The 25,095-nt window shown below is 42.0% G+C and overlaps 1 protein-coding gene across 7 annotated transcripts in view; it reads right to left on the reverse strand.

Moving 5' to 3' along the window:
* Positions 1-25,095, reverse strand: part of NIN (ninein) — a 99,382-nt gene that overhangs the window by 23,971 nt on the left and 50,316 nt on the right. For 6 of the 7 annotated variants that reach the window (XM_046008168.1, XM_046008167.1, XM_046008170.1 and 3 more), the window contains exons 8-22: positions 22,855-23,001; positions 22,234-22,401; positions 21,614-21,750; positions 21,163-21,303; positions 20,738-20,912; positions 18,171-18,281; positions 17,689-17,778; positions 15,506-15,644; positions 13,565-13,686; positions 11,767-12,272; positions 8,783-10,930; positions 7,387-7,512; positions 7,205-7,274; positions 5,363-5,578; positions 2,340-2,453 (exon numbers count right to left, since the gene is read on the reverse strand). In XM_046008168.1, the coding sequence (XP_045864124.1) occupies positions 2,340-2,453; positions 5,363-5,578; positions 7,205-7,274; positions 7,387-7,512; positions 8,783-10,930; positions 11,767-12,272; positions 13,565-13,686; positions 15,506-15,644; positions 17,689-17,778; positions 18,171-18,281; positions 20,738-20,912; positions 21,163-21,303; positions 21,614-21,750; positions 22,234-22,401; positions 22,855-23,001 (4,410 nt within the window). The remainder of the gene's footprint in view (positions 1-2,339; positions 2,454-5,362; positions 5,579-7,204; positions 7,275-7,386; positions 7,513-8,782; positions 10,931-11,766; positions 12,273-13,564; positions 13,687-15,505; positions 15,645-17,688; positions 17,779-18,170; positions 18,282-20,737; positions 20,913-21,162; positions 21,304-21,613; positions 21,751-22,233; positions 22,402-22,854; positions 23,002-25,095) is intronic. The other variant, XM_046008173.1, reaches the window with a different exon arrangement.

A 25,095-nucleotide genomic window follows, 5' to 3' on the forward strand; every position in this document is an offset into this window, starting at 1 on the left:
TTTTTTTTTTAAGATTTTATTTATTTATTTGACAGACAGCGAACACAAGTAGGCAGAGAAGCAGGCAGAGAGAGAGGGGAAGGGAAGCAGGCTCCCCACTGAGCAGAGAGCCGATGTAGGGCTCGATCCCAGGACCCTGGGATCATGACCCGAGCCGAAGGCAGAGGCTTAAACCCACTGAGCCACCCAGGTGCCCCGAGACTGTGTCTTATACTTCTTTACCCTTTCCCATAGTTCCTACATTTTTATTTCCCTCTGTTTCACTTGGCTTTCCCATCTTCAATTCTTTATTATTCATTATGATTTTTATGGTCATCCTTCTACTTCCTACCTTACATTCCTTTACATTCACTTTAGGAATAATATGACAAACCGACTCTAAGGGTTGAATCTTGTCTTCAGCTGACAACAAATCCAGCATGCCTTACATATCTAAAGTCAGAAGGACATACCTGAGGGTTTTGAAGGGTCAGGGGTGGGAGGTTGGGGCAACCTGAGGGTTTTGAAGGGTCAGGGGTGGGAGGTTGGGGGAACAGGTGGTGGGTAATGGAGAGGGCACGTTTTGCATGGAGCACTGGGTGTTGTGCAAAAAGAATGAATACTGTTACGCTGAAAAAAATAAAATGAGGAAAAAAAAAAAAAAGTCAATAAGGATATGAAAAAAAAAAAAAAAAAAAAAAAAAGAAGGACATAGTAAAATGTATTTTAGAGTAACTGGGCTTTGGTTGACTAGAGGACCTGTCTCCTTTGCTCACTACCTTGCTTCCGCATCCCCAGACCCTCACAAAGCCTGGTGCCATTTTGGGTGTAGAGACTGGTATGAGACTTCTGCTGACGCTACTCTTGTTTTTTTTCTGCGCAACAGAGAATTTCTCACTCACGAAGTATTTTACTTGTATTAGGTCCTACAGAGCTGCACATACTTCCTAGGTCCAAACTGTATGTCAGCAACAATGGGCGGATACTGTCCCACTGTTGGGATCCAAAAGAGCCCAGGAGCCATGAAACACCTTCTACCAGAGGCAGACAGGGCTCACCATTTTTCCACTTCATTATTTATACCAATGCCTCTGTAAAAAATAGACAATAAAAACGTGCCGTATAATGTCCTCCCCATGCTGGATTAACCGCCCCCCCCCATCCACTCCTCTTCTTCTGATCTCTAGCTTAGTGAAGTTGCAAAACACGTACTTCTCTTGCTATGGATCTGGAGTCCATCATTAAACATCTTAAAGACTGCACAACAGATTTTCAAGAGGTAAAGGAGAAAACTATGCCCACAGTAGTAAACTTGGTAGTAACAGCTTTGGAATACTTATGCATCAACAGAAAGGCCTTATGAATTTTAACTTCTGGAATGTTTATAATGACAGCTTCTGTTATGGCAGAAGGCTTATACTTTGTATAGCAGCATCTGAATGGAAAGGTTCTTAAAAAGCTCCTATGAGGTATCAATCACGAGGCATTACGGGGGACACAAATTCCCTGGAAGTCTTACAATCCTATTAGGAAATCAAGACTTATCAGAGTCAACTACAGATCAACACAAACAGAAAACTCAGTGGTAGAGACCCAGTATTTCAGCATGCAGAGGACACCTTTATTCTCATAAGCTGAACAGACACAAGTGAGAAAATTTTATAATCTAAGGATGTCATAATATCAAAATAAACCTTTAGTGAAGCAAATTTAAAAAAAAACAACACAAAAACAGAACCAAATTCTCCTATTCATAAATCGGGATTGCTCAAATCCTGTACCCACTGAAAAGTTCAGAAGGAAGAATAAAATAGGGCAACATTCAGGATATAACTTTAAGGTGAGCCCTCTTTTATGTTTAAAATTAAGTCTTTGTTTGAAACTTTGAAATAGGCTTCTTAAAGCCAAGTTCACAAGTGAGACTTCATGTTCTAGAATCTACTCTTTAGTCCAGGATTGAAGCCTCAAACTTGCTGTAAGAATAAAGGGAAAGAGGGATGAGCTCCACCTCTGTCTTACAAATCTAGATGAATAGTTATTAAAGTTAGGAGCAAGAAATTCGCTTTCTTTTTAGACACACTTCTATTACTTTATCACCTGGCTGGAAGACAGCAGAACAAACTTTTTAAACTGAAGTGGTTGTGACTGATTTGTAGTAACAGAACTTCAGTCTGCCACATATGTAAGTTACACAGTAGAACAGCATTTAGAGAATTGGCAACTGGAGCCCTGTAAGTGGACTTGTCCTGCAAGCCCTCAGGACTCCTCAGAAAGGACATCTGGTGGCTGGAAAGCCAGACCATCAGGTACCATATTGTTCTATGAGCCTCCCCGACGCCCACTCCAAGCAGCAGTCTTACTTGTTTCATTTGCTCCAGTTCATCTTTGAGAAGGAGGTTTTCCTGTTCCACGATATGAGTCTGTATTTTAACTTCAGAAAGTTCTGCCTCCAGAGAAGACACTAAAGTAGAGGACTAAGAAGAAAAATTAGGAAGTCAAGACACAGGCATCTTCACGTAGCCTGGGGACACGTACTAGGCTCACAAAAGGCAGAAGTCAGGGAACCCAAGGCCCAGTTTAGTGACACACTCTGAACCAAAGCTATCCTCTGAAAGGCTGGGTACCTGAACAGTGATTTCTGAGACGGGTTTTGCGGGTTTCTCCACTGCAAAGTTACTCTCTCTTGGGGGAAGATAGTTTGAGACTACAAAAATCACATTTCTCCTGAAACTTCTGTTCGTTTTAGTTTCTCTCAGTGGATTTTGTCTACAATGGCCTGATGATGATCTTCTTTTTCCTTCTTTCTACATTCATTAATTGGAATTCTACTGTGAAGAAGAGCTGTTATTTCTCCCCCATTTATTTAATCAATTTTTAATATCAGGATGTGCCCCTATTTATTTCATTTCATATTTATCTTATGCAATACTAGAAATATTTATTTTGTTGATCACACCATTCTAGCTTTGGCCAGTAAGAGCTCCTTCAGGTGGAGCTTTGTGTCCTTTTAATGATACACCACCCCCCTCTTTAAACACTTTTTTCTTTCTGGCACCATGAGGTATTCGGGCTCATCTTGAATCTTCCCTGCTCCAGCCCTGGAATAAATAATTTTTCCAAGGATCCCTGGTTTCATCTATAGGAGAATGGTGTTTAGAAACCAAGATTTGGGCACTCCATCCATACACACACATCTCTATCTCTGTGTCAATCTATATATATACTAAGAAACACGAGTTTATACTAAAGCCTTAAATTCCAGTCCAACAACAGAAGGTTTCTTTTAGTTTCCCCATTTTCCTACTTGAAGCTTCCTTCTCCAAAAGTGAGAGACTCCATTCTGTTGCCTATAATCTATTTACTTATTTACTCACTTCTAATATATGCAGTTTCAGAATTACTAACTTATCCCCCATGAGAAACACATTATGGACTACATTATTATAGCATTTGTGTACACTTCTTTCTTTAGCCCTACAGTATGGAGTCAATAATAATTTCCAAATGACTGAATTATTTTCTTCCCTATCATAATTACATTATCCATTTATAATACGGTTAGGTTCAATTCTTAAGTGTCTGTGTTCCATGTTGGTATCCCCTGCCATCCTGATTGATTCTAATTGTGTTTCTTTTGGGGTATGTGAAGAATTTGGAAAACACTGCTGATTCCTTGAGTCAGCTATGTGAAAAGATAGACTCCCTTCCTTCCTCCCTTTGACACCATTCCCATTCCTCTCTTCGGTCCCTTTCCCATCTACCCACTATAGGTAACCTTTAGTTTCTGGTTTATCATTCTTGGGTTTCTTTCACACAAATGAGCACATATATGTGTATTTTTTCACGTCCCCTTCTCTCTTACATGAAAGAGGCATCCTATACTCTTCTGTGCTTTTCTTTTTCACTTAACAGTATGTCCTGGAAATAATTTCATATCAAGTAGAAGTCTCTTTCCTTCTCTCCCTTCCTTCCTTCCTTTTTTTTTTTTTTTTTTTTTAAATATTTTATTTATTTGACAGAGAGAAATCACAACTAGGCAGAGAGGCAGGCAGAGAGAGAGGAGGAAGGAGGCTCCCCGCAGAGCAGAGAGCCCGATGTGGGGCTCGATCCCAGGACCCTGGGATCATGACCTGAGCCGAAGGCAGAGGCTTTAACCCACTGAGCCACCCAGGCGCCCCTCCTTCCTTCCTTTTATAGCTAAATACTACTTTGCGCTGATTGTATCCACATTTATTCAACCATTCTCCTATATATGAACATTTAGGTTGTTTCCAAGCTCTGTGCATGTGAATAGTCACACTGTTGGAGGCATACTTTTAGGGTAAATCCCTAGAAATAGTATTACTGGGACAAATGGTAAGCCCATATGTAATTTTGATAAGAATTAACAAATCTCCCTCCAGAAGGATAACCTCAATTTACAGCCCCACCAGCAATGTATAAAAGTGCCTGCTACCCAAAGCCTTGCCAACAGAAAGTCCTATTTTTAAATTGTTTCCAATCTCATAGGTGAGAAAAGATGTATCAGTGTTGTTTTTATTTGCAGTTTTGTAATTATGAGTAATTTGGGGCATTTTTTCCTTAAAGATTTTTTTTTTTTTAATTTATTTGAGAGAGCGAGAGAGTATGCATATGACCATGGGGTAGACAGAGAGAGAGCCCCACATGGGGCTTGATCCCAGAACCCTGGGATCATAACCTGAGTTGAGGGCAGACACTGAACTGAATGAGCCACCCAGGTGCCCCAAATCCATGGATTTTTAAAAGCTCTTTACACAGTAGGGATATTAGCCCTACTCTCTGCAGTATATGATGTAAGCATTTTTCTCTCAGTTTGTGAATTATCTTTTGACTTTGCTTATGGTATTTTTTTTTTTTTTTTTTACCATGAACAATTTTTTTTTTTTTTTTTTGCCTCTGGTTTATGAGTCATAGTTGGACAGCTTTTCTCTACACTAAGGTTAAAGACAAATTCATCATGTTTTCTTCTAGGACTTACACAGTTTTGTTTCTGATATTTAGACTCTTTACCCAATTAGGGTTGGTCCTTATGTACTGTACAAGATATGCATCTCATTTTATCTCTTCTCAAATGTCTACTGAGTGTTCCAGGAACCACTCATTAAAAAAAAAAAAAGAAAATTCCATCTTTACCCCAGTGATCAGAGAGGGTACCTCTGTTATATACTAAGTTTCCATCTGTGCTGGGGTCTAATTCTAGACTTTCCAGTCCATGTATCTATTGGCCCACTCATTTGCCGGTACCACACTGTTGTAATTATTAAGACTGTATATTTTGTATATGTAAGAAATTTAATACCAGCATTGCTTTATTTCTTGGTATTTCCTTCCCCTCAGGCTGTAGGGCGGCTCTCCTCCATACCTGGGCTCTACATTGTTCCAGTTCTTCTTTTAGGTGAGACTCTCGTTGTTTCCACTCTTCAAATGCACTGGGTCCCGACTCTTCCTCCTCCTGGCACAGCATTTCCGCCAGACGCTCATGAAGTTCCTGCAGTTCTTTCTCATTCTGAGAGTTCTTTTGGCTAAGTTCAGAATTTTCCAAATCCAACTCCTGGTTTTTGGTTTTTAATTCTGAAATCTAATTAAAATTGAGATAAGTTTTAAAAACAAGTTACTCCATGTCTACTAAGAAACAGATATAGAGACTAACTGGTTCTTCCTCCTCTGTAGATAGGGTTTTCTACATAGATAAGTACACACGCACACACTCCGCCCCCCACCCCCATACTAAGAGAACGAATACAGTACTCGTTATCACAAATTCCATCGGCTGGGAAGTGTATGAGGAAGTGAGAGACCCTCCGTTCAGTCTAACTGCAGGGGGATAGCTCTGTTCACAGCTGGATTTGTCTCCCTCCAGATTGCTTTCTGTCTATATACGAAACTCAAATGTACAAAGGTGTTTCTCCTCTTTAAAACAAAAATAGGGGGGCGTCTGGGTGGCTCAGTGGGTTGGGGCCTCTGCCTTTGGCTCAGGTCATGATCCCAGCATCCTGGGATCGAGCCCCGCCTCAGGCTCTCTGCTCCGCAGGGAGCCTGCTTCCTCCCCTCTCTCTCTCCGCCTGCCTCTCTGCCTACTTGTGATCTCTGTCTGTCAAATAAATAAAATCTTTTAAAAAATAAATAAATAAAACAAAAATAGGAAACATTTCAGATGTTTGGACAACCTGCTTTTTTCCACTTAGTCTCTTGTAGACTTTTATCTTTCTAAGTCAGTGCATTTAGAAACTACCACATGCTCTCTGTTTTTTAGTGGCAATAGCATATTCTATATGTCAAGACATTCCATAACATATTTATCATTCCCACAGTGACAGACATATAGGACTGTTATTATTCTTTTAATTGTGAAGAAACAGAATAATCTCTTGAAAAATGATACCATTTTGTATTTAGGATCATTTCCTTAGAAGTGGGGCTGCTGGGTTAGGAGGTCTGCATACGCATCGCTGTTTGGAGAGAGATCCCCAAAGTGTCTTCCTCACAGTGCTACCAACTTATACTTCTCCCCAAAATGTATGAGTACACTGAGTTCTTCACATCCAATTATCCATCTTTCAACTGGATTTTGCCATTTATTTGTAAGAGTACAGAATCTATTTTTGGATGTTAAGACCCTGTCTGTTTCAAGACCTGAAAATGCTCTTTTCTTAGGATGTCCTTGTCTTTTGGCTGTTTCATACAGACCCTTAAATGGCCTTTCCCTGCACAATTGCCTGTTGTGAGATTATACAAATTGGGTGCCGAATGGCACAAGCTATCAGAATATACTGTAATTCTATGCAAAGATATACTGATGAACCATTACTCTCTATCTGTGAAAATTGTGTCCTTAACTTTCTGGTTTCAATCATAGTGATGAAAGAGGAAGGAGTTAACATTACATGAAAGAATGTGAGGGATAGAGCTAGTATTTCATAGAAATGGTTTTAAAGGTATCATCTCCCCATTCCCACTGGTTATAAAGCTTATATTAAGCACTCAGATTCTAGAAGTAGTATATATAATATGATATTCACCAAAAAATAGAAACCTAGTTTAGAGTCAGCACGGGGTGAGTTTCCATTCTGGAACTCTGGATTTACAACTGTATCATCATTAGGTACTTGCTCTTCCAGTAGCATATCCTATAAGTTCATAAATTACAAATAAGGAAAATTTCAGAGAATCAAGAAACACTGGGAAATACTAAGTATCTCCTTACCTGTTTCTTTAAACTTTCAACCACCTTCTGAACTGCAGCTTTTTCCTGTTTTACAGTTTCTATTTTTTGCCTAAAGGGACAGTGAAAATATAACCTAAGAGTTAGCCTTTACAAGTTGAAGGAAGCAAAACAGTTTTAGTCCTTGCAAAAATGCCTTAAGAAAATTTAAGTATATGTCTTACCACATTTCTTCCTGAGATTCATTTAATTTCCCTAATTTCAGGTTAGAATTGCTATCTTCTTCATTCAAAGTAGTAATTTCATTTCTCAAAATAGAATTTTCTTCTTGAAGCTTCTCAGATTCATATCTGAATTACAGAGATTAAAAAAAAAAACAACAGTTGTAACAAGGCAGTCATCTGGCATTTTTGGAAAATGCTTTCTAGTAACTTCCAATAAAACAAGTTTTCCATGCCAGTTAGAAAGAAAAGTCTAAATTAGTAGACTCTTAGTAATGGAAGTCAAGCTATGACATATTGACTCATTTCTTTTGGGAAGTTAAGAATTTCACGAAAAGACGTTAGGGAAGTGCCTCTAAAACACTTGAGCATAGAGATAGGAATTGAGACTCTGCCCACTAGAGTTGCTAATTTTCTCAGTGGCAAGCATACTGCTTTGAGCAAATAACTTCATTTATCTCAGTCTCAAGTCCTACTTGCTCTGGATGGGAATAAGCTTATTACTTAAGCTTATTAGCTTTAGTTACAGGCCTCAGGTTTCCTAGAGAAAGAAAATTCACTACATAAATCAAAAGACCACACTGAAATATGTACACTCATTTTACTTTGTTAATTTCTTTTCAGCTCATTATATTCTGACTTTTAGAACTTCAAAATGGTCTGAAGAAGAAAAACTACATCCAGAATTACTTTGTTTCATATCAAGATATTGCAGAAACATGTAATATTTTACAAGTTTTTTTAAAAACCAAATTTGTTAGAAGACAACTGCACTCATAGTATATAAAGTCAAGCGAGCAATGGTTCAAATTAGTCTTATTTCGAGCACATTAGAATCTGATAGCTCTTCAATAAAATTGTACATTCTATGATAAATTTCCATCGTTTACAGAATACCAGCATGTATTTCAACTGCTGTCAGTGAAAAACTATATGCCACAAGGCATGACCTTTTCCCTCTATGAGTACAGGATCGGAGTTCTGACCTTGCCAAGTGAGTTAACAATACACAAAAGGCATTCTCCTGGAACACATTCCGCCATATGACGAAAATAACACTGAGCCAAAACCCAAACCGAACCACTATCAATCCAAATGAGACGCTAGAGAGGAGTTATTAAAGACTTGACGTACACTGATGAGGCACATGGTTAAACGGCAAACACTCTCCACTCCGACACGGCAAACGAATGACACGCATCTCCTACGGGGGACGGGAGTGCCTCCTAGGCCGGGTTATTCTACTTGTTAATACGACACAGAAGCAGAAGGAAGTCTACAGTAGTGCTCTCTCCTTGAAGACTAGCGGGTTAGTTTCTCTAGGCAGAGCAAGCAGTGGGAGTTAGATGTGGTGAGGTGCTCTCGGGAGTCCGGGGAGCTTAGAAGGTACATACGTTACCTCAGAAGTTCCACTTTCTGTTGCATCTCACTGCACGTGCTTTGCAAGTCGTGCATCATGGCCTTCAGCTCTTCCTCGTTTTCTCCTTGACAAGGTGCGTCCTTCTGCCTAACTACAGCAGTGACTCGCTCCCTCAACTTTCTGGTCAGCTCCTGCAGCTTTTCCTTCTCCAGTTCTAACTCTGCTAGCGTGGCCTGACGCTGCAGGTGTCTGTCTTGAAGGCCTAGGAGAGCGGCGTCCTCCTCCTCCGGTATAACCGGGCTCTGGACACCGGGCCTTTCTCGACGTGTCCGGATCGTTCTGCGCAGCCAGGAGATCTCACGGGCCTGTACTCTTTCCAGGAGCTGTGTGTTCTCCTGCTCGAGGTACTGGTTTTCTTGATAACGTTCCTCTATAACATGGTGCACGTCCGTCACCTTTGCCGCACGCTCTTCCGGGGTCTGATGGAGTTCGAGTACCTTCCCATCAGGCAGGACTCCCAGGGCGGCAAAGGGGGCCTCCCGGGAGGAGAAGCCGTCCCGCCGCAGCCCCACGCTGGCCTGCAGCTTCTCTAGCTTGCCCCGAAGTCTCAACACCAGAACATGCAGCTCCTCGTTTTCTCTTTTTACCTCCTCGTAGCTCTTCTCCAGGCTAAGGAACGCGTCCGTCACCTCGGCCGCCTTCTGGAGCTCATCCTGCAGTTTGAACACTTCCGAAGCGAGTTCTTTGTTGCTCTCTAGGGCTTCGTCGTAGCGCAGCTCGATCACTCGCAGCTCCTCCTGGAGGCAGTCATTTTCCCTGCTGGCATCTTCATACAACAGTTTATACTTGGGGGAAGCCTCGGGGATTCGCTCAAGCATCTTCAGTTTCTTCTTCAGCACACAAACATCGAAGAGCAGGTCCTGTTTCTTTTCGGAGGCTCGACTGCAGTCTGCACGCAGGATCGTCAGTTGCTCCTTAAGCTGACAAATCTGATTCTGCAGGTCCCACGTCTCAGTCCTGGTCCCTTCACTATTTTCCAGCTCGGAAAAGCTCTCCATCGATGCTTCAGACTCCTGCATCTTGACCTCCTGTCTCTGAGCAGAGCTCGTCCCTGGACTGCCCAGATCCTGGGTCTCATCGTCCGGGAGGTCACTGAGGACGCACTGTGGGCTCACACCTTCCACCTGTTTCATCTGGTTTTGCAGCAGGAAGGGCTCTGTTCGTTCCACAGAGTTTCCAAATAAGCCAGTCGCTGGCTCCTCTGAACAAGAGGACGTTACCGACCCTGGCTCTAATGTTTGCAGCTTCTGTCGCAACCTTGAAATTTCTGCAGCCATTTTCACATTTTCCTTCACCGCTCGCTCGTGAGCTCTCTGCAGGCTTAAGAGGACATCTCCGTTCTCTTCCAACAGCTGCTTTCCTTGCTGGAGCAGGGACATGGCTCCACTTCCGTCCGCCTCCTCCTCTCCTGCTGCCTGGCAGCCAGTCTCTCTCCTGGACGAAGGACAGGCCACCTGCTGCATTTCCTTAATTTTGTTCTGAAGCCTGGAGATTTCGGTGCTCATCTCTGCCCTCTCTCGGTCTGCTTTCTCACAGGTCACTCTGTGGACATTCTCCATGGCCTGAAGTTTGGATGCCATCTCCTGCCGCTCCCAGTCCCGTTCGGTGGTGAGCTTCTCCAGCTGCTGGCTGGCCAGTGGCTCTGAGGTCCCCGCCCGGCCCGGGACTGGCTCGCCGTCCCTCAGCTCCCTCTCCCGACTGCTCTTCAGCTCGAGGATCTGGTCGGACAGGAGGCTCTGCTGACTCGCCGACACGTTTCTTAGATCTTCCAGGTCTTTGAGAAGCTGCTCCCTCTCAACAACCATACTATTCAAATGTTCTTTGTAGGTTTTCTCCAGCATCTCTCTCTCCTGGGTGAGGACCAGAGAGGTTGCTTTCTCTCTTTGGAGAGTCTCCTTCAGCTGCTCCTGGGCTTCTGCGCACTCCTGGGTGAGCTCGTCCTTCTCGAACTCCCACTGGGATCTCTCCTCACACTGTTGCTCCAGGAGCTCCTTCAGCTGCTGGCGGTAGCACCCTTCCAGGCTCCGCAGAGCGTTCTCACATCTCTCAGTGACTTTCTGACAATCAGCCTGAAACTGGGCTTCTATCTGACAGGTTCTTCTATTACACTCAGTCTCCATTTTTTCCCTAAATGTAGTCAACATACAGCATTACTGAAACTGCCACCAACTCCGGAAGCAAACAAAACACATTTTCCCATGCACAGAGGAAGCGCCAGAAAAATAAATTTAAATGCTTTCTAAAAACGGTCTTCACTTATTCCTATGTAACTGATTTCTACAGAGACAGGATCTCATTTCTGAGGGCTAAGACAAGCAGCCATAATCAATTTATATGACCTACCTCTCTGTCTGCATTTAGAGGGAAAATTGAGACACAGACTTCGTTGGCACACTCCTGGATATATTTGTGTTGGAAAACGTAAACTGATATTTCACATCAATGATTAAATGCATATTAATCTGTAACTTGGGAAATACATAAAATTCCTTCATGTTAACTAAGTATACACTGGAGGACAGTAGTCCTGTAAACCATACCTATTAACATAATCATCGTTTTTCCTTCTTGTTTAATAAAGCAGCACCCAGTGAATCAGAGTATGAAGCATCATATTCTTCACATGTGCCTGAGATTTCACGTGAGGAAGGGAAGCACAAAGCAGCATTTCATACTTTTGGCAGCAACAGAACTTTACCCAGAATTTAGCTCACAAATAGCATTTCTCAAACACAATAATTATTCTCATCTGGAACCTGAAAGGATACTTGTTGATATAAGAAATACGGTCTTTGAAAAAAACGAAACAGTTCCAATAATCCCAGGAAAGGTTTATGTCTAAACAATGGCAAAATGGGCTGAGAAACTAAAGAGCCTAGCCAAAGTCACCCTATGTGACTGGAACGTCTGGTGCCCCCAAGGGACAGTGCCCCAGGTTTCTCCATTTTCCCCTATTTTCTTACCTTCCCTCTTGAAGTTCCCTTTGGTGTTTCTCCAAGAGCTCTTTTCGCAACTCCTCTTTCTCAAGAGTGTGCTTCTCCATCAGGCTTTTAAGCTGCTCCTGGTGAAACTGCTCTAGTTCCTGAGTCAAGCCTCTCACCTTCTCTTCTGTCCAGGCACCATTTTGAATGAGTCCTTCTCTCTCTCGATTAAAGCTTTCCTCTGCCTGCTCCAGGTGAGCCTTGAGTTCCAACTCATGTTCCAACCTCAGCTTCTCCTGCAGGTGAGTCTTTTCCTCCTCCCATTTCCTTTGCAGTTGTTTTTTCTCGTCCTCGTGTCTACAGATAGTTGTATCTTGTGCCTCCTTGAGCACCACTGCCTGACCCTGAAGTTCTGCTAGTTCACTTTTAAGGTCACTTAATTGTTTTTCCAAGACATGCACTTCATTCTCATACTTTTGCTTCATGTTCTCTTGCTCCTTTTCATAGGCGACCTTGGTTTCATCTAGCTGCTTTTCATAATGGTGCACCTGAGGTCAGAAAGCGAAACCACCACAGTGTTATTCAACTCAAGGCTGTAGAAAGGTGACAGGGGCCGTGGCCACTTTTTGCCTATGAGACATTCTTCAGTTTTCCCATTTTAATGACTTGAAACCATGTCAAATAAGATATATTTGAGTCAGGCATAGTTTGCTTTCCTTTTTAACTTCACTGAATCTTATTATTATTATTTATTAGAGATGTTATTTCTTTGAGAGAAAGCGTGCACACATGCACATGAGCAGGGCAAGGGGGGAGCAGGGCAGAGGGAGAGAATCTCAAGCGGACTCTGCACTGAGTGGGGAGGCTGATGCGGGGCTCCATCCTATGACCCTGGGTCATTACCTGAGCCGAAATCAAGAGTCTGATGTCCTACCAACTGAGCCACCCAGGTGCCCTGAATTTTATTAGTTTCCAGAACAACTCTAAAAAAAAAAATGACTAGATTTTCCCATAGATACCATCTGTCTTCCCAGGCATCCTGTCCAGCTGTAAATGTAGGGTGTTAAAATACTTAATTAATTCAAGCATTTCTTGAACACTTATCACAGGCACTCTGTTATGGGGACCCAATGTGAGATAAGAGGTAGTCCTGCCACCCAGGGGAAACCACCCTAGACATGGTTTTGACAAGTACATACAAGCATACCACAAGGCAGAATGAAAAATATAAAAGGTCTAGGAAACAGAGCTACATTGTAACCTGGAGATCCAAAGATGGAAAAGAAATCACATATGGTCAAGGGTATTTGGGAATGGGTTCATGCAAGAGGTAGCATCTGATATAAACTCTGAAGGGTAAGGAGACTCTTAAGAGTAGGAAAGAAATAACATAGCATGTAATAGCATGAACAAGAGAGGACAGTTTGATGGAGAACAGTGAACTCCTAGTTTGACTAGAGAAGAAGGTAAAAGAGAAGACCAAAAATATAAGTTGAAGCAACACGGTGGAGGGTTTTAGAGGCCAAGATTCAGAACTTGTACCTAATGCTAGCTATATCAAAGGGCTTTTTTGGTTTTATTAAGATGTTTTGGAACCAGCTGGAAATAAGGTATTGGCCTTCAAGTTCCATGCTTGCTATATCTGAAGATAATACATTTTGGAGAAACTCTCTCCTAGGAAGAAAAGTCCTCAGGCTCTGCTTATGGAACCATCCTGAGCTACCAGATGCAAGAGGAAATGTATAGAAAGTGATGCTCTATGAGTAAAAAGAATTAAGAATGTCCTTCATGCAAATGCTTGTCAGAGCTCAAAGAAATGTACAGGATAAGAAGGACTTACTTTATCTTCAAGCTCCAGTCTCAAGCGACACAAGTCCCTGTGATGTTGTTCTTTCATCTGTTCAATGACCAGCTCCGCCTCGATGCTCATGTTCAGTGGATTGCATTCTTCAGAACTGAGCCCTGAAAACACATGGGATCTGTTGACCCTGTGGCAGGTTCTTTCAGTAACACAACTGGCATCTGAGGAAGGGAGGTCCAGCTTAAGGGATAATTTTTAGCCTAAATTACCACTAATGAGATCTACTAGGAAACCATAGGAACCCAAGAGGCTTCTTGTTTTCAAGCATTAAAAATGAAGATGAATGGGCAGTACCATAAGATTCTTTCATGGATAGACTCTGTGCCAGACCTTAACAGAATCCATCTTTTTGAAAAGTAGGTGGGTAGGGGTGGAAATTGTTGTTTAAAGATGACATTCTAAATGAAAATGCCATGGAGTGAGGTAATTCGGTGACACCAACCCACCTTCTATCCCAACCAACAAATACTACGGGACAAACTAGCAGAGGGGCAATATGATAGAAGGCGCCTGGAGGCATTACCTTCATGGGTCAAGATCTCCAATCCACCACTCAGTTATAGAAGATCGAGTATTACAATATTGGTTCCCTATGGTGCAAGTGGAACCCTAATTTCAATTATCAGCTCAAATTTTATAAATACAGGGCATGAGTTAGGAACCTAGATATAGCAGTTTGGGAGAAAAATTCGCAACTCATACATATGGGTTCACTTCCACAACTGCCCATGATGATGACTGAGAACAACACTGAAATGTGAAGTGAAAATAGGAGGCTGAGGCAGTATACAGACAAAATGATGATGTCTAATACTATGTGGAAGTCTCTGAAGGGAGGGGATTCAAAAAGGCTTTTCGTGTGGGGGCCCATAGGCATATAGGAGAAAGAGCCTGTCTGGCACCTGGGATTGACAGTCTTGCCTTGGGGTTTCTTTTCATATATTGTTTCTTTTCAGGTGGCATAGCCCCAGTGTGAGAAGTGATACTTGGAGTATAAGCCTTCCCAAGATGGCACAACTTCACACGCTTATGAGGAGAACCCCCAACAGTATGAAGAAAGTCCCAGAAAAGCTTCTGAGATGCATCATATGATCAGCTGGGTTCCATCCTCACACTACAGTAAAGCCACTGATCACATACTCAGAACCACAGGAAAGGTCTTCTGCTCTCTCCCAGTCCCCTCCCCAATCCCTTATTTATTCTAGAATGAATAGATAAGAAGAGGAATAAACAAACCCTCTAAGAACATGTACTTCTGTAGCAGTAGGGAAAACTATAACAGAAGAATTTATTATGAGCCCTTTCTGAAATGCAAAGTCAGCACAGGAAGGAGGAAAAGAGCTAATAATGAATGTAGCAGGGCTAACTCTGCCTTTCCACCTCACCACTCAAAATCCTTCTCACAGGCACAGTCAACCAACATTGACTTACTTGCTGTTTTACAGAGGCAATGCTGGTATTTAGCACAGCCAGCGTAAGAAACCCAAATTCTGGTTTCTGCTTGGCCTATTCTCCAAAACACTAACCATACTGGTGAGGCACTCAAGAAAGGGAGGACTCCGCACCAGCTCAGTGTCTGAATTCTAACGCTCCCAAGGCCTTAGACTCTCAGACTTGTGGTCAGTTGTTTTTGTTTTGTTTTGTTTTGTTTTGTTTTTAAATAAAACAAATATCCTTGTGGTTTGATTTTTCCATTCTTTTGTTGATACACGTAAAAATCGGATAGATATATTTTCATAAAGACTTTAAAGACAAATGAAAAAGTAGACCACAAGTGAAATAGCTCAAGAAAATAGTACTGCCAGGTTTTTTAGTTTTGTTTTTGTTGGTTGCCAAAGTTGTGCAATTTTACATTCAAACATGGCCCTAAAAGCAAAAACTGAAGCCCAGCCTCTGAAAAGATGATGTCGAATGGCTTACCCTGGTCAGGCTCAATGCAAGCCCCATTAGCATCAAGTTCTTCCAACAGTGAGTTCTTCAAGGGAAGTCTCAACACTTTGCCTTGTGTACGAAATTCTTCCAGCTCAGACTGGAGTTCATCCACTTGGTCTTGTAATACCTTGAGTTTAAAAACCAACATTAGTCTTATCTGTGACAGCAAAAGCACAAGCAGCAAAAGACAAAATAAACTGGACATCACCAAACAAAAAACCTTTGTTTCGAAGGATATCATGACCTTAAGAAGACCACCCACAGAGTGGCAGAATCGTTTTTGCAAATTATGTGGTCTGATAAGGGACTTGTAACTACAATATATGAGACTACAATATATAGTTACTACAACTCAATAATAAAAAGACAATCCATTTAAAAATTCGACAAAAGATGTCGGATCTTTTTTCAAAAGAGGGATGCTGATAAGCACTTGAAGAGATACTCAAAGGCTTCGTCATCAGGGAAATGCAAATAAAACACCCAGTAAGGTACCACTTCATAACTCCAAGGGATGGCTCGGCTCCAAAAGCCACAGCCAGAACAACTGTTGGCAAGGATGTGCAGAAACTGGAACGCTCATATTGGTGGGAATGTAAAATGGTGCAACCCTCTTGGGAAAAGTTTGGCAGTTCCTCCAAAGGTTAAACATGCAGTGATCTTCTAACCCAGCAATTCCCCTCCTAGCGAGATACCCAAGAGAAATGAAAACCTAGCCACACGAAAACTTACATACAGATATTCACAGCGGCATTATTCATAACAGACCTACCCCGAAGATCATCAACTAATGAATGGGTAAATAAAATGTGTATAACCATATAAGGGACTAGAACGCAGCAATAAAAGGAAGGAAGGGCTGATGCATGCTACAACAAGGACGGGCCATGACAACATTATGGTTAAGTGAAGGAGGCCAGCCACTAACAACCACGTGTTATATGATTCCATTTACATGAAATGTAAAGAACAGGTGAATCTACAGAGACAAAAAGTAGATTATTATTTGCCTACGGTGAGATTATAGCTAAGTGGAGTGGGAGCTTCTTTTGGGGGTGATGAAAACATTCTAACCTTGATTGATTATGGTAATGATTGTATAATTCTGTGAATATACTAAAAGATACTGAACTGTACACCTTAAATGGATGAATTGTATGGGTGAATGGTATATAAATCTATTAAAAAAAGGAAACACTGAATCTAAGGAATTTGGGGAGATAGAGATGACAGATTTTACTAAAGAAATCATAACTTTGAAGATCTATAAGGAAAATACCTCTACTTGATTAGAGCCTAGAGTCAAAACTTAATTGTAAAAGTGGCACTAATGTTTCGTTTCTTTTCTCAAAATGTGCACATGTATTTCCTGAGAAGGCAGGCCATGAGCGCCCTCATAAGGATATGATTGTTTTCCTTGTTTTTGTATGAGTACAATTCTCATCTAAAGTAGTTATTACAACTGTTATATTTACCCTTGTTAAGAGCCACAGGTGTTTGTGATTTAAGGGAAAAAAATCCCAAATTCCTAAACTTAGGAGAGTTACTTAAAAAAAAAAAAAATCAAAGATTCCTATTATTCATAAGGATGTTTTTGTCTTTTCTGGTAGGAATGTATGAGAATTTACTGGCTGAAGACTTGAGTGGTTTTGCTTCATTTGCATTTTGTAAATAAAATAAGGAATGTATTCAGAAAAAAACCCCAAAACCACAGAACAAATCAAATTACATCAGATTAGGTCTGCAGTGTTTGATTAAGAAAGGCTCATTTTGGAATAAGCCCATCAACATGACCATGTATTTCTCCACTTGGAATGAAACGATATTCTCCTCTAAGCACTAGCAATTCTCTTATTTATTTATTTCTCTTATTGCTCTAGCAATTTCTGACCTAGATAAAGCAGACTTAAATGCCGTTTGCATGATTCCTTAATATTTTGGGTTAAGTGCTTCCTAGGTCCAGGCTGTGTTCTAAGTGCTTCACAAATATTCACCCATTGACTCTTCACAACAAGGTACTGAGCGGGTACCCTCATGTTTCCCATTTTACCAAGGAGGAATTGAGGCGCCCACAGATTATTAAGTGACCTGCCTATGGTCACTAGTAAATGGTGAGGTGGGCTTTGAACCCCAGCCCTCCTGCACCTGTTAGGTTCTCCTTAGTCACTCACCCTGCACTGCTGCTCATATTCGTTTCTCATCTGGGTCAGCCTCTCCTCTTGCAGAAAGAATTCAGCACTGCTGGGATCAAGGTCACCAAACTAGAACCAGAGAAAGGGCATAGTTTTCATTTTCCCCAAGTATCTCTCTTGGACCTTTAGCCCACCAAAAGCCCCAGTTTCTGGTGTTCACCCAGAGGATGGTCTCTTGAGTATGAAAGGAATGTGACATTTAAGCAGAACATTACCAACTGCATGATGGGAAGAAAATACTAGAGCGATGTGTTCAGCTAAGGCAGGGATCACTTCTCAGCACTAGGCAGTATCTTCCCTCGTATCCAAGCTCTGAAATTATATCCCTGCCAAACCGACAGCCTCCTTGAGCCATCAAAATACTTCCCTAATAGAAACTTCCTTGCGGGCATTGCTTCTGCGCTGTTGAGTAAACTACACTTTGGGCTGCATGTCAGGAGTTCACATTTAAACAGATTTACCTTTTCGGCTAGCACGTTTTCCAAATTTCGCTGGAGTTTGTTTGTCAGATTCTCATACTCTGCCAACTTCTCTGCATTTTCCAGAAGCTCATTTTCTAGACGACTATTCTCCTAAAGAAATTTGGAGAAATTGAATGGGCACAGAATTAAAAATAAGCAAGGTGCTGAATCTTTTGGGAGGACGCATACATTAATTTGTGCTCTAGATTGAATTTGTCCATCTTGAAAGTCTCAGTAGATGAGAGGACAAAAGTAAGTATAAAAAAATTGATATTTATCTTATAACCCAAAAGTCTACCTCCTCTTTCTTTGACCCTACAGAATGATGCTGTCTAATACAGTAGTGACTAGCTGTCACGTGTGGATAGCGAGCACCTGAAATGTGGTTATATGAGATACACTCTAAATGTGTAAAATACTCACCAGACTTTGAGGAGTTAGTGCAAAAATGCAAAATGGCTTAATAATACTTTCTGTATCTTGATTATGTGTCAAAGTAATGTTTTGGAGATACTGGATTAAATAAAAATAATTCAGGATTAAATTCACCTGTTTCATTTTATGTGGCCATTTGAAAATTTGAAGTTACATATTTGGCTTGCATTGTGTTTCTATGGGATAGTGTTGCAATATAGTATTTATTGACATGAAAAACATTCTCAATATATTGTCAAAATTGGTAGCAGGATACCTTGTTCATCTGATAGCAAAAAAGAACTCAGAAAAGTTTAAAAGGAGAATAATGAATATCGCTTTCATTTACTGGTGATATAGTTTGATTTATATTTATAATTTTATTTTGGCTTAAAGATATAAAAGCTACACATAAAGATTTTTCATTACTTGTATGTTTAAATTATTATAATAAAATAATACATCAAGTGATGTCACAAAAGATTTTTTTAACCTGAAATTATTATTATGTATAATGATTGTTAAAGAGATTTCTAGTCACATTTGCTAAAAAAAATAAATAAAACCTCCCAGACATGCATTTTGACATATGTTCTGTTCCAGTGTTAAAGACTGATTGGAAGAACATTATTTTCAGAGTATATTTTGCCAAAAGAATATAAAGCCAGTATATTTTTAATACATTCTAGTTCACACCCTCACATAGCAATATGGAATAAAAAAAGAATGTGCTTGAAGAGTTTTTTTTTTCCTTAAAAAAAAAATCACCTTCTCTCAAAATGTCAGTTCTAAAACTCTAATCTTTCAAAGTATGTCTAAATTTAGATGTCAAAACAGTTAGGAGTGATCTCTGTGTATCAGGCCTGTGCTGGTGCTCTGGAAACTAACAAGTCAGATTCTGTTACTGACCACAAGGAAAACACAGTCTGGACCGTGGGGAGGGAGACAGATGTAAATACAATCATCTACAATGCCTTATCTTCTGGCAAGAAAAAAGCAAGCATCATGGGAATGAGAAAGTCATGCGGTCAGCCATGTTGGAAAAAGCAGTAAAGGAGCCTAAAAGCCCAGTGAGGAACCGAGAGAGGTGAGGGCAGGTGGGGGCCTACTGGCAGGACCTGCAGCTAGAAAAGCAGGAGGCCAGGCTCCCTTCCAGGGGCCCTCAGTGCTACCAGGCTGCACCTTAAGGGTAACAGCATGTTCTTCAGTCAGTTCTTAAGTGAGGTAACTCTGATGGCCGTTTGAGGGTTGGGTATATGGAAGAAAAGGTGCACTGAGAAATTCTGACGAATCTGAACCTGTGCAAAGGCTGCAGACACGGAGAGGAAGGGGATAAATCTGAGAGACCTTTCAGAACATCAACAGGTCTGAGAGACCGATGAGTGAGGACGACTGAGGATCTTAGCTTCTGTGACAACACATGGTAATGATGGAGACTAAGGAGGAAATTCTGAAAAGGAACCAATTTGATGGTGAGAGTGGGAGAATTCGCTCAGTTTTTGATGTGTGGAGTTTCAGGAACAATAATTCATATTCTATGTATATTTATTACCTTCCAAACTCCACATATTTAAATATGCTCTGAGGTAGACATCACAATGACGCCATTTTGGGGCATCAGGAAACAGGTTGGGATAACGTGATCAAGCTTTTCCAGTAAGTAGTGGTATCCAGAATGGAACTAGGCAGTCTGACTCCACAGCCAACTCCCTTTAGACCACACTGTACCATATCAGAATCCAATAAAGAGAAAGATCGCTTCCTCTCCTGAGACACAGGGAAGGAGAGGAGGATGTGTAAGGCAAAAGCCATATTTGGAAGCAAAGAAACAAAGCTGTTGAGCTATGTGTGGCAGGAGACAATGCCATCTGCTCTGACCTGGGGTGGGAGACAGGGAAGGGAGAGGGCACTGACCAGGTGGAAGGGGGAAGAACAAGACACACTAATCAACACTGTCGGCAAACCAGAAGCCTGGCTCCTCCTGAAATCTGGATCCCAGTAGGGGCTTGGCCATGTCTGGGTCATGACCAGCAGGGCAAACTTCCAGGAATCCTGGGACTCAGTCATGTACAGACCCGCCCTCTTACAGAGCCCTAGTTTTCCGGCAGTATCCCCAGCAGGGACACAGGCCAGATACCTCCTAGGAGGATTACCTTTAAAGAGAGAGCGAGGCGGTCCCGGATGTAGTTCTCTTCTGTTTTTGCCTTTTCGATTTCCTGCTCAAGTTCCAAACGCTGCTTGCCCACCTGCTGAAGGATCTGTTCCCTCTCCTTCCGGAGTTCGTTCTTTAAGGCCGCTATCCGTTCCTTGTACTCTTCATCCAGTTTCCTGTGAGAAGGGAAGACCAACGAGCTGCCATCCAATCCCTCAGAGGGCCTCTGCAGATCCACCAAAAATGGAAACACAGGGTCACAGAGATGGGAACCTCCTTGAAGGATCTAATGGGTCCTGCTTTCCTCTAGGCTTGACTACACCTACGTCACCCCAGCCCGGGTGTGGCCATGCAGGTGGGCAGGCTGAGTCCCACCTCGAGGGGCCAGGGTGGCAGGAGGGAGGGCCGTGGCCCTACTGGTCACACCTGAGGTTGTACTCATTCCGCCGCTCTATGGCTGCATGGTGATCGTCCACCTCTGAAGCCATGAGAGTCTTGAGCTTCTCGGCCTTGTCCAGGTCTGACCGTAGCTTCTCCTTTTCTCTGACCACTTGGTCAACCCGCTCCCTAGAAGGAGAAAGAGACTGAGTTCCAGAGAAACTGTCTTGAAGCAACAAGGAGACCCAGAAAGGCTCTCATCTGGCTTGCTTCGACACAAAGCCAAAACCAAGACAACCCAAACCCTTCCAAAACAGAAAGACATTTCCACGGCTCCCTTCACAAGCCTAACGCGAACCTAAGTGCTACCTGGTTTCCACAGTAGTGAGGTGCGAGGACTTGAGCCACATGTGTGCACAGAATGCGTCCCGGGCATCTAAAGGACTTGTGGCTCGAGTGGGAAAGGGGACGGGGCAGGTGAACCTTCTACTCAACTCACAGCAAATGCCGGATCTCAGCCTTAAAGCTGGCCAGAGCTGCCTGGTGGATGCCATTTTTGGTGACCAGAAGTTCATTTTCAAGAGCCAGTGTCAATTCTGTCAGGTTGACATTTCCATCAAGGCTAAAATCCAAGGCCTAGAAATCACAAGTTGAAGACGATTACAGGTTCTGTCCTCTGAAGCACAAGCAGAGGAGGGCATACACACTCAGAGAAGTAGACTGGATAGTCAAGAAGCTGGATAATTACGTCTCTTTAGTAACTTCTTAGGGACCATCTGCATCTAAGTTCCCTCTGAGAAAAAACAACGTACTTCTTTGCATGTTTAAAAAAATACTATCTGGCCCTGTACATAAATACAACAGTATGACTCTAATCTTTATCAACCAGAGATCCGTTAAAGAGCACTGCACTTGTCAATAGTTTAGAATTTACGAACATGGAAAGTAGTTAGCAACAGACTCCTGGTCACACGGGGTAAGAAAAGTTACCTCTTATCTCTGAGATCTTATGAAAAGAAGAATCATTAAGGAGAAATCAAATCAAATCAGTTTCAAAAGCCCTGGAATTTTTCAACCCTTCCCCAATTTGTCCTATTTGTCCCACGTTAGCTGCCATACCTTAAGGATCTCCTGGCTGTTCTCAATGCCCTCTTCCTGCCAGGAGTCGAGTATCTTCTCCACCGATGCATAGCCCATCCCATCATCCAGGCAGGAGAAGACCCGAAACCCGATGGTACTCGTCATCACCGATGGGGTTGTGGTGCGTCGGCCACTCTCATCGAAGGACTGGAAGAAGAAAGAGACTTAAGCCAGATGCTGACCCAAACTGGACAGTCCTGACCACAATGAGCAGGAGACACGTCTCTCTAACACTACTAGAAAAACAAGTCATACAGCCCCTTTGATCTTTCTTTCCCAAGTTGAGTCAAGAATGCAAACCTTATCAAGGACAGTCCATCTGGTAGCAAGTCCCTCGACATAGATGTGTCTCTGCTTAACACCAAGTTTCTTCTGATCCACAGCTAACATTAAGGAGCCTAATTAGTGGCTTCCTGCTCTGTAATTTATGGTCACTTTTCAAACCCAACTTTTCCTTCCCAGTGGTTTAGTCTGTCTTATTCTTTGGCTTCTTTCTCTTCCTCCTCCTCCTTCTTCGGACAACAGGTTAATTCATTAGAAATGACTCAAACGGGTTCTAACTTCTACTCACGGAGAAACCACTTCCTATTGTTTTCTTACCTGCATGGAGAGGTGCCTTTTCAACTGTCTGTAGGGAGTAGATGCTGACGGTGTGAGGGATTTTCCATTTCTGAACAGGCCGTAGAAAAAATCTTCTACCCTCATTGTACCATCAGGATCAAGATTATGGAAGACTTCCTCAAGCATCTAGAAAACAGTAACCACTTACTTTCAATATTTCCCTCAAAATAACACAAGACCCAAAGTACATCTGTGGCCCATAGAATTGGCACCACTGTCAACCCTAGAGCTCCAGGAACAGAACATGTCCCTTTATTCTCATTTCACTGAATTTCTTTTCCTTTTCAGTAATATGTCCTTCCTCCTCCACTGCCTTCTCCAAGTAAACGTCCATTTTCATAATCTTATGCAACTTAGCAATTGCCTGTTTTTTCTTTTATTCATACTCTTCAAATGGGTCATCTGTAATATTGCTATACATTAGTCTATGGATTAAAAAGTTACTTAAAAAATATAAAGGTCTAGCTTCCCAGTGTTGTAATAAAAGAAATAAGTTTGGATTGGGGGCAGCTGGGTGGCAGAGTCGGTTAAGCATCAGACTCTTGATTTCAGCTCAGGTCATGATTTCAGGGTCATGAGAGGAGCCCCAAGGCCGGCCCCATACTGGGCATGGAATCTGCTTAAGATTCTCTTTCTCCCTCTGCCCCTCCCCAACCTCTCTAAAAAAAAAAAAAAAATTTTTTTTTTTTTTTTTTTTTGGACAGTCATTAAGCCATTATATTGTGGTGACTGTACATGATATTTTGCTTATATTGAATTTTCTAAATTGGTACGTTAGCATAGCAGAATTTGGTCTGGGACAAATTGCAATGATCTAAGAGTTTGGGTCCGAAACCCAGGACCTGGGATTTAGAGCACTACTTGGAACAGCACTGCATGTTTTGGGTTTTTATTTAATTCTTTAGCGCTAGAGAAATAAAGATCAGCTGAGACGGGTTTGTGTGTGTTCAACAGAAGGATCCAAAAGATGTAAAGAGAAGGGAATTTTGCCTGGCTATTGTATACCCTCTAACAATAACCAAGTGGTCCTCATCATGTAGCTGGGGAAGGAAAAACCAGACTATAGTCCCTTCCAGAGGCTTGCCTAGGAGGTGGTTTGTGTCCTAGCTCAACAGAAGAATATAAAGGGATGAATAAAGCAGCATGAGTCACTGACACCATGAAATGGGGAGGAAAGGCAATGACCTCCTTTTTCCTGGCAGCTGGATTCCTCTTTACTTTGGGGGCTAAGATTTCTCTATGCAGAAACATCTCCATTGTACAAATCACCTGAGAATCTTGTTAAAATGCAGATTCTGCTATCGGGGGGTTGATATAAATCTGGGGGCAGGGGCCCAAGATTCTGCATCTCTGACAAGCTCTCAGGTGATGTCCATGTTGCTGAGTGGCAAGGGAACCAATAAAAAGCAGCAGAAATACTCTTGAGGCAGTAGAGTCTGCAACCGGGTCCATTCTAACAAAGGTCTCTTTGTGACACATCTTCAAATTTTGAATATTCATTTCACCAGTCTGGACTATTGCTAGGGTTTGTTGTTTCATAACTGTTGATTTTATTATTTGTGGAAGTGCCTGAGGCATTTATCTCAAATGCTTCTTTCCAAGTCACATCCAATAGGAAACATCTCTCTATTCTTTTTTTTTAATACCACTTCCTCTGGAGAGGTCTCCGAAACAAGAAACCATTCTTTTCTTTCTTTTTTTAAGAAACCATTCTAAAGAGTGGCAATCTCTGGAAGAAGAACAGTTCCTAAGAGAGAATTAAATGGTAAAACCAATGTAAAAGTATTTGGGGTGAGATTCTGAGGTTACTAAGATCTCTTAGCATTTCTGTCTCATTCTTACTGACCAAAAGACCACTTTCTTGGAGGCCCACCAAGCCAGAAGTCACAGTAAATCCAGGTGTGCTGACCAAAGTTAAGCATGATTTTGACTCTGACCTTAGCTCCACACTGCCTGGTCTTGTGACCTTGGCTAAGTTGATGCACAGCTTCCAGAATGCCTAAAAACCCATCACCTCATCCCTTCAAAATGGCAGAGCAAGTGAGTCCCACTAGGAATTGCACACAGCAGAGCGGACAAGTGGCGAAGAGATGCCTGTGGACTCTGGAGAAGGCAGGGTTGGGCTGAACAGAACGCAAGGCAAATGGGCATCAACAGGGGTACCCCCCTGGGCCCTGGACAGGAGCCAAATCTAGAATCCCAAGGACATTCCTACTCCTC

Source organism: Meles meles, chromosome 6 (genome assembly GCF_922984935.1).
Source record: "Meles meles chromosome 6, mMelMel3.1 paternal haplotype, whole genome shotgun sequence".
NCBI lineage: Eukaryota > Metazoa > Chordata > Mammalia > Carnivora > Mustelidae > Meles > Meles meles.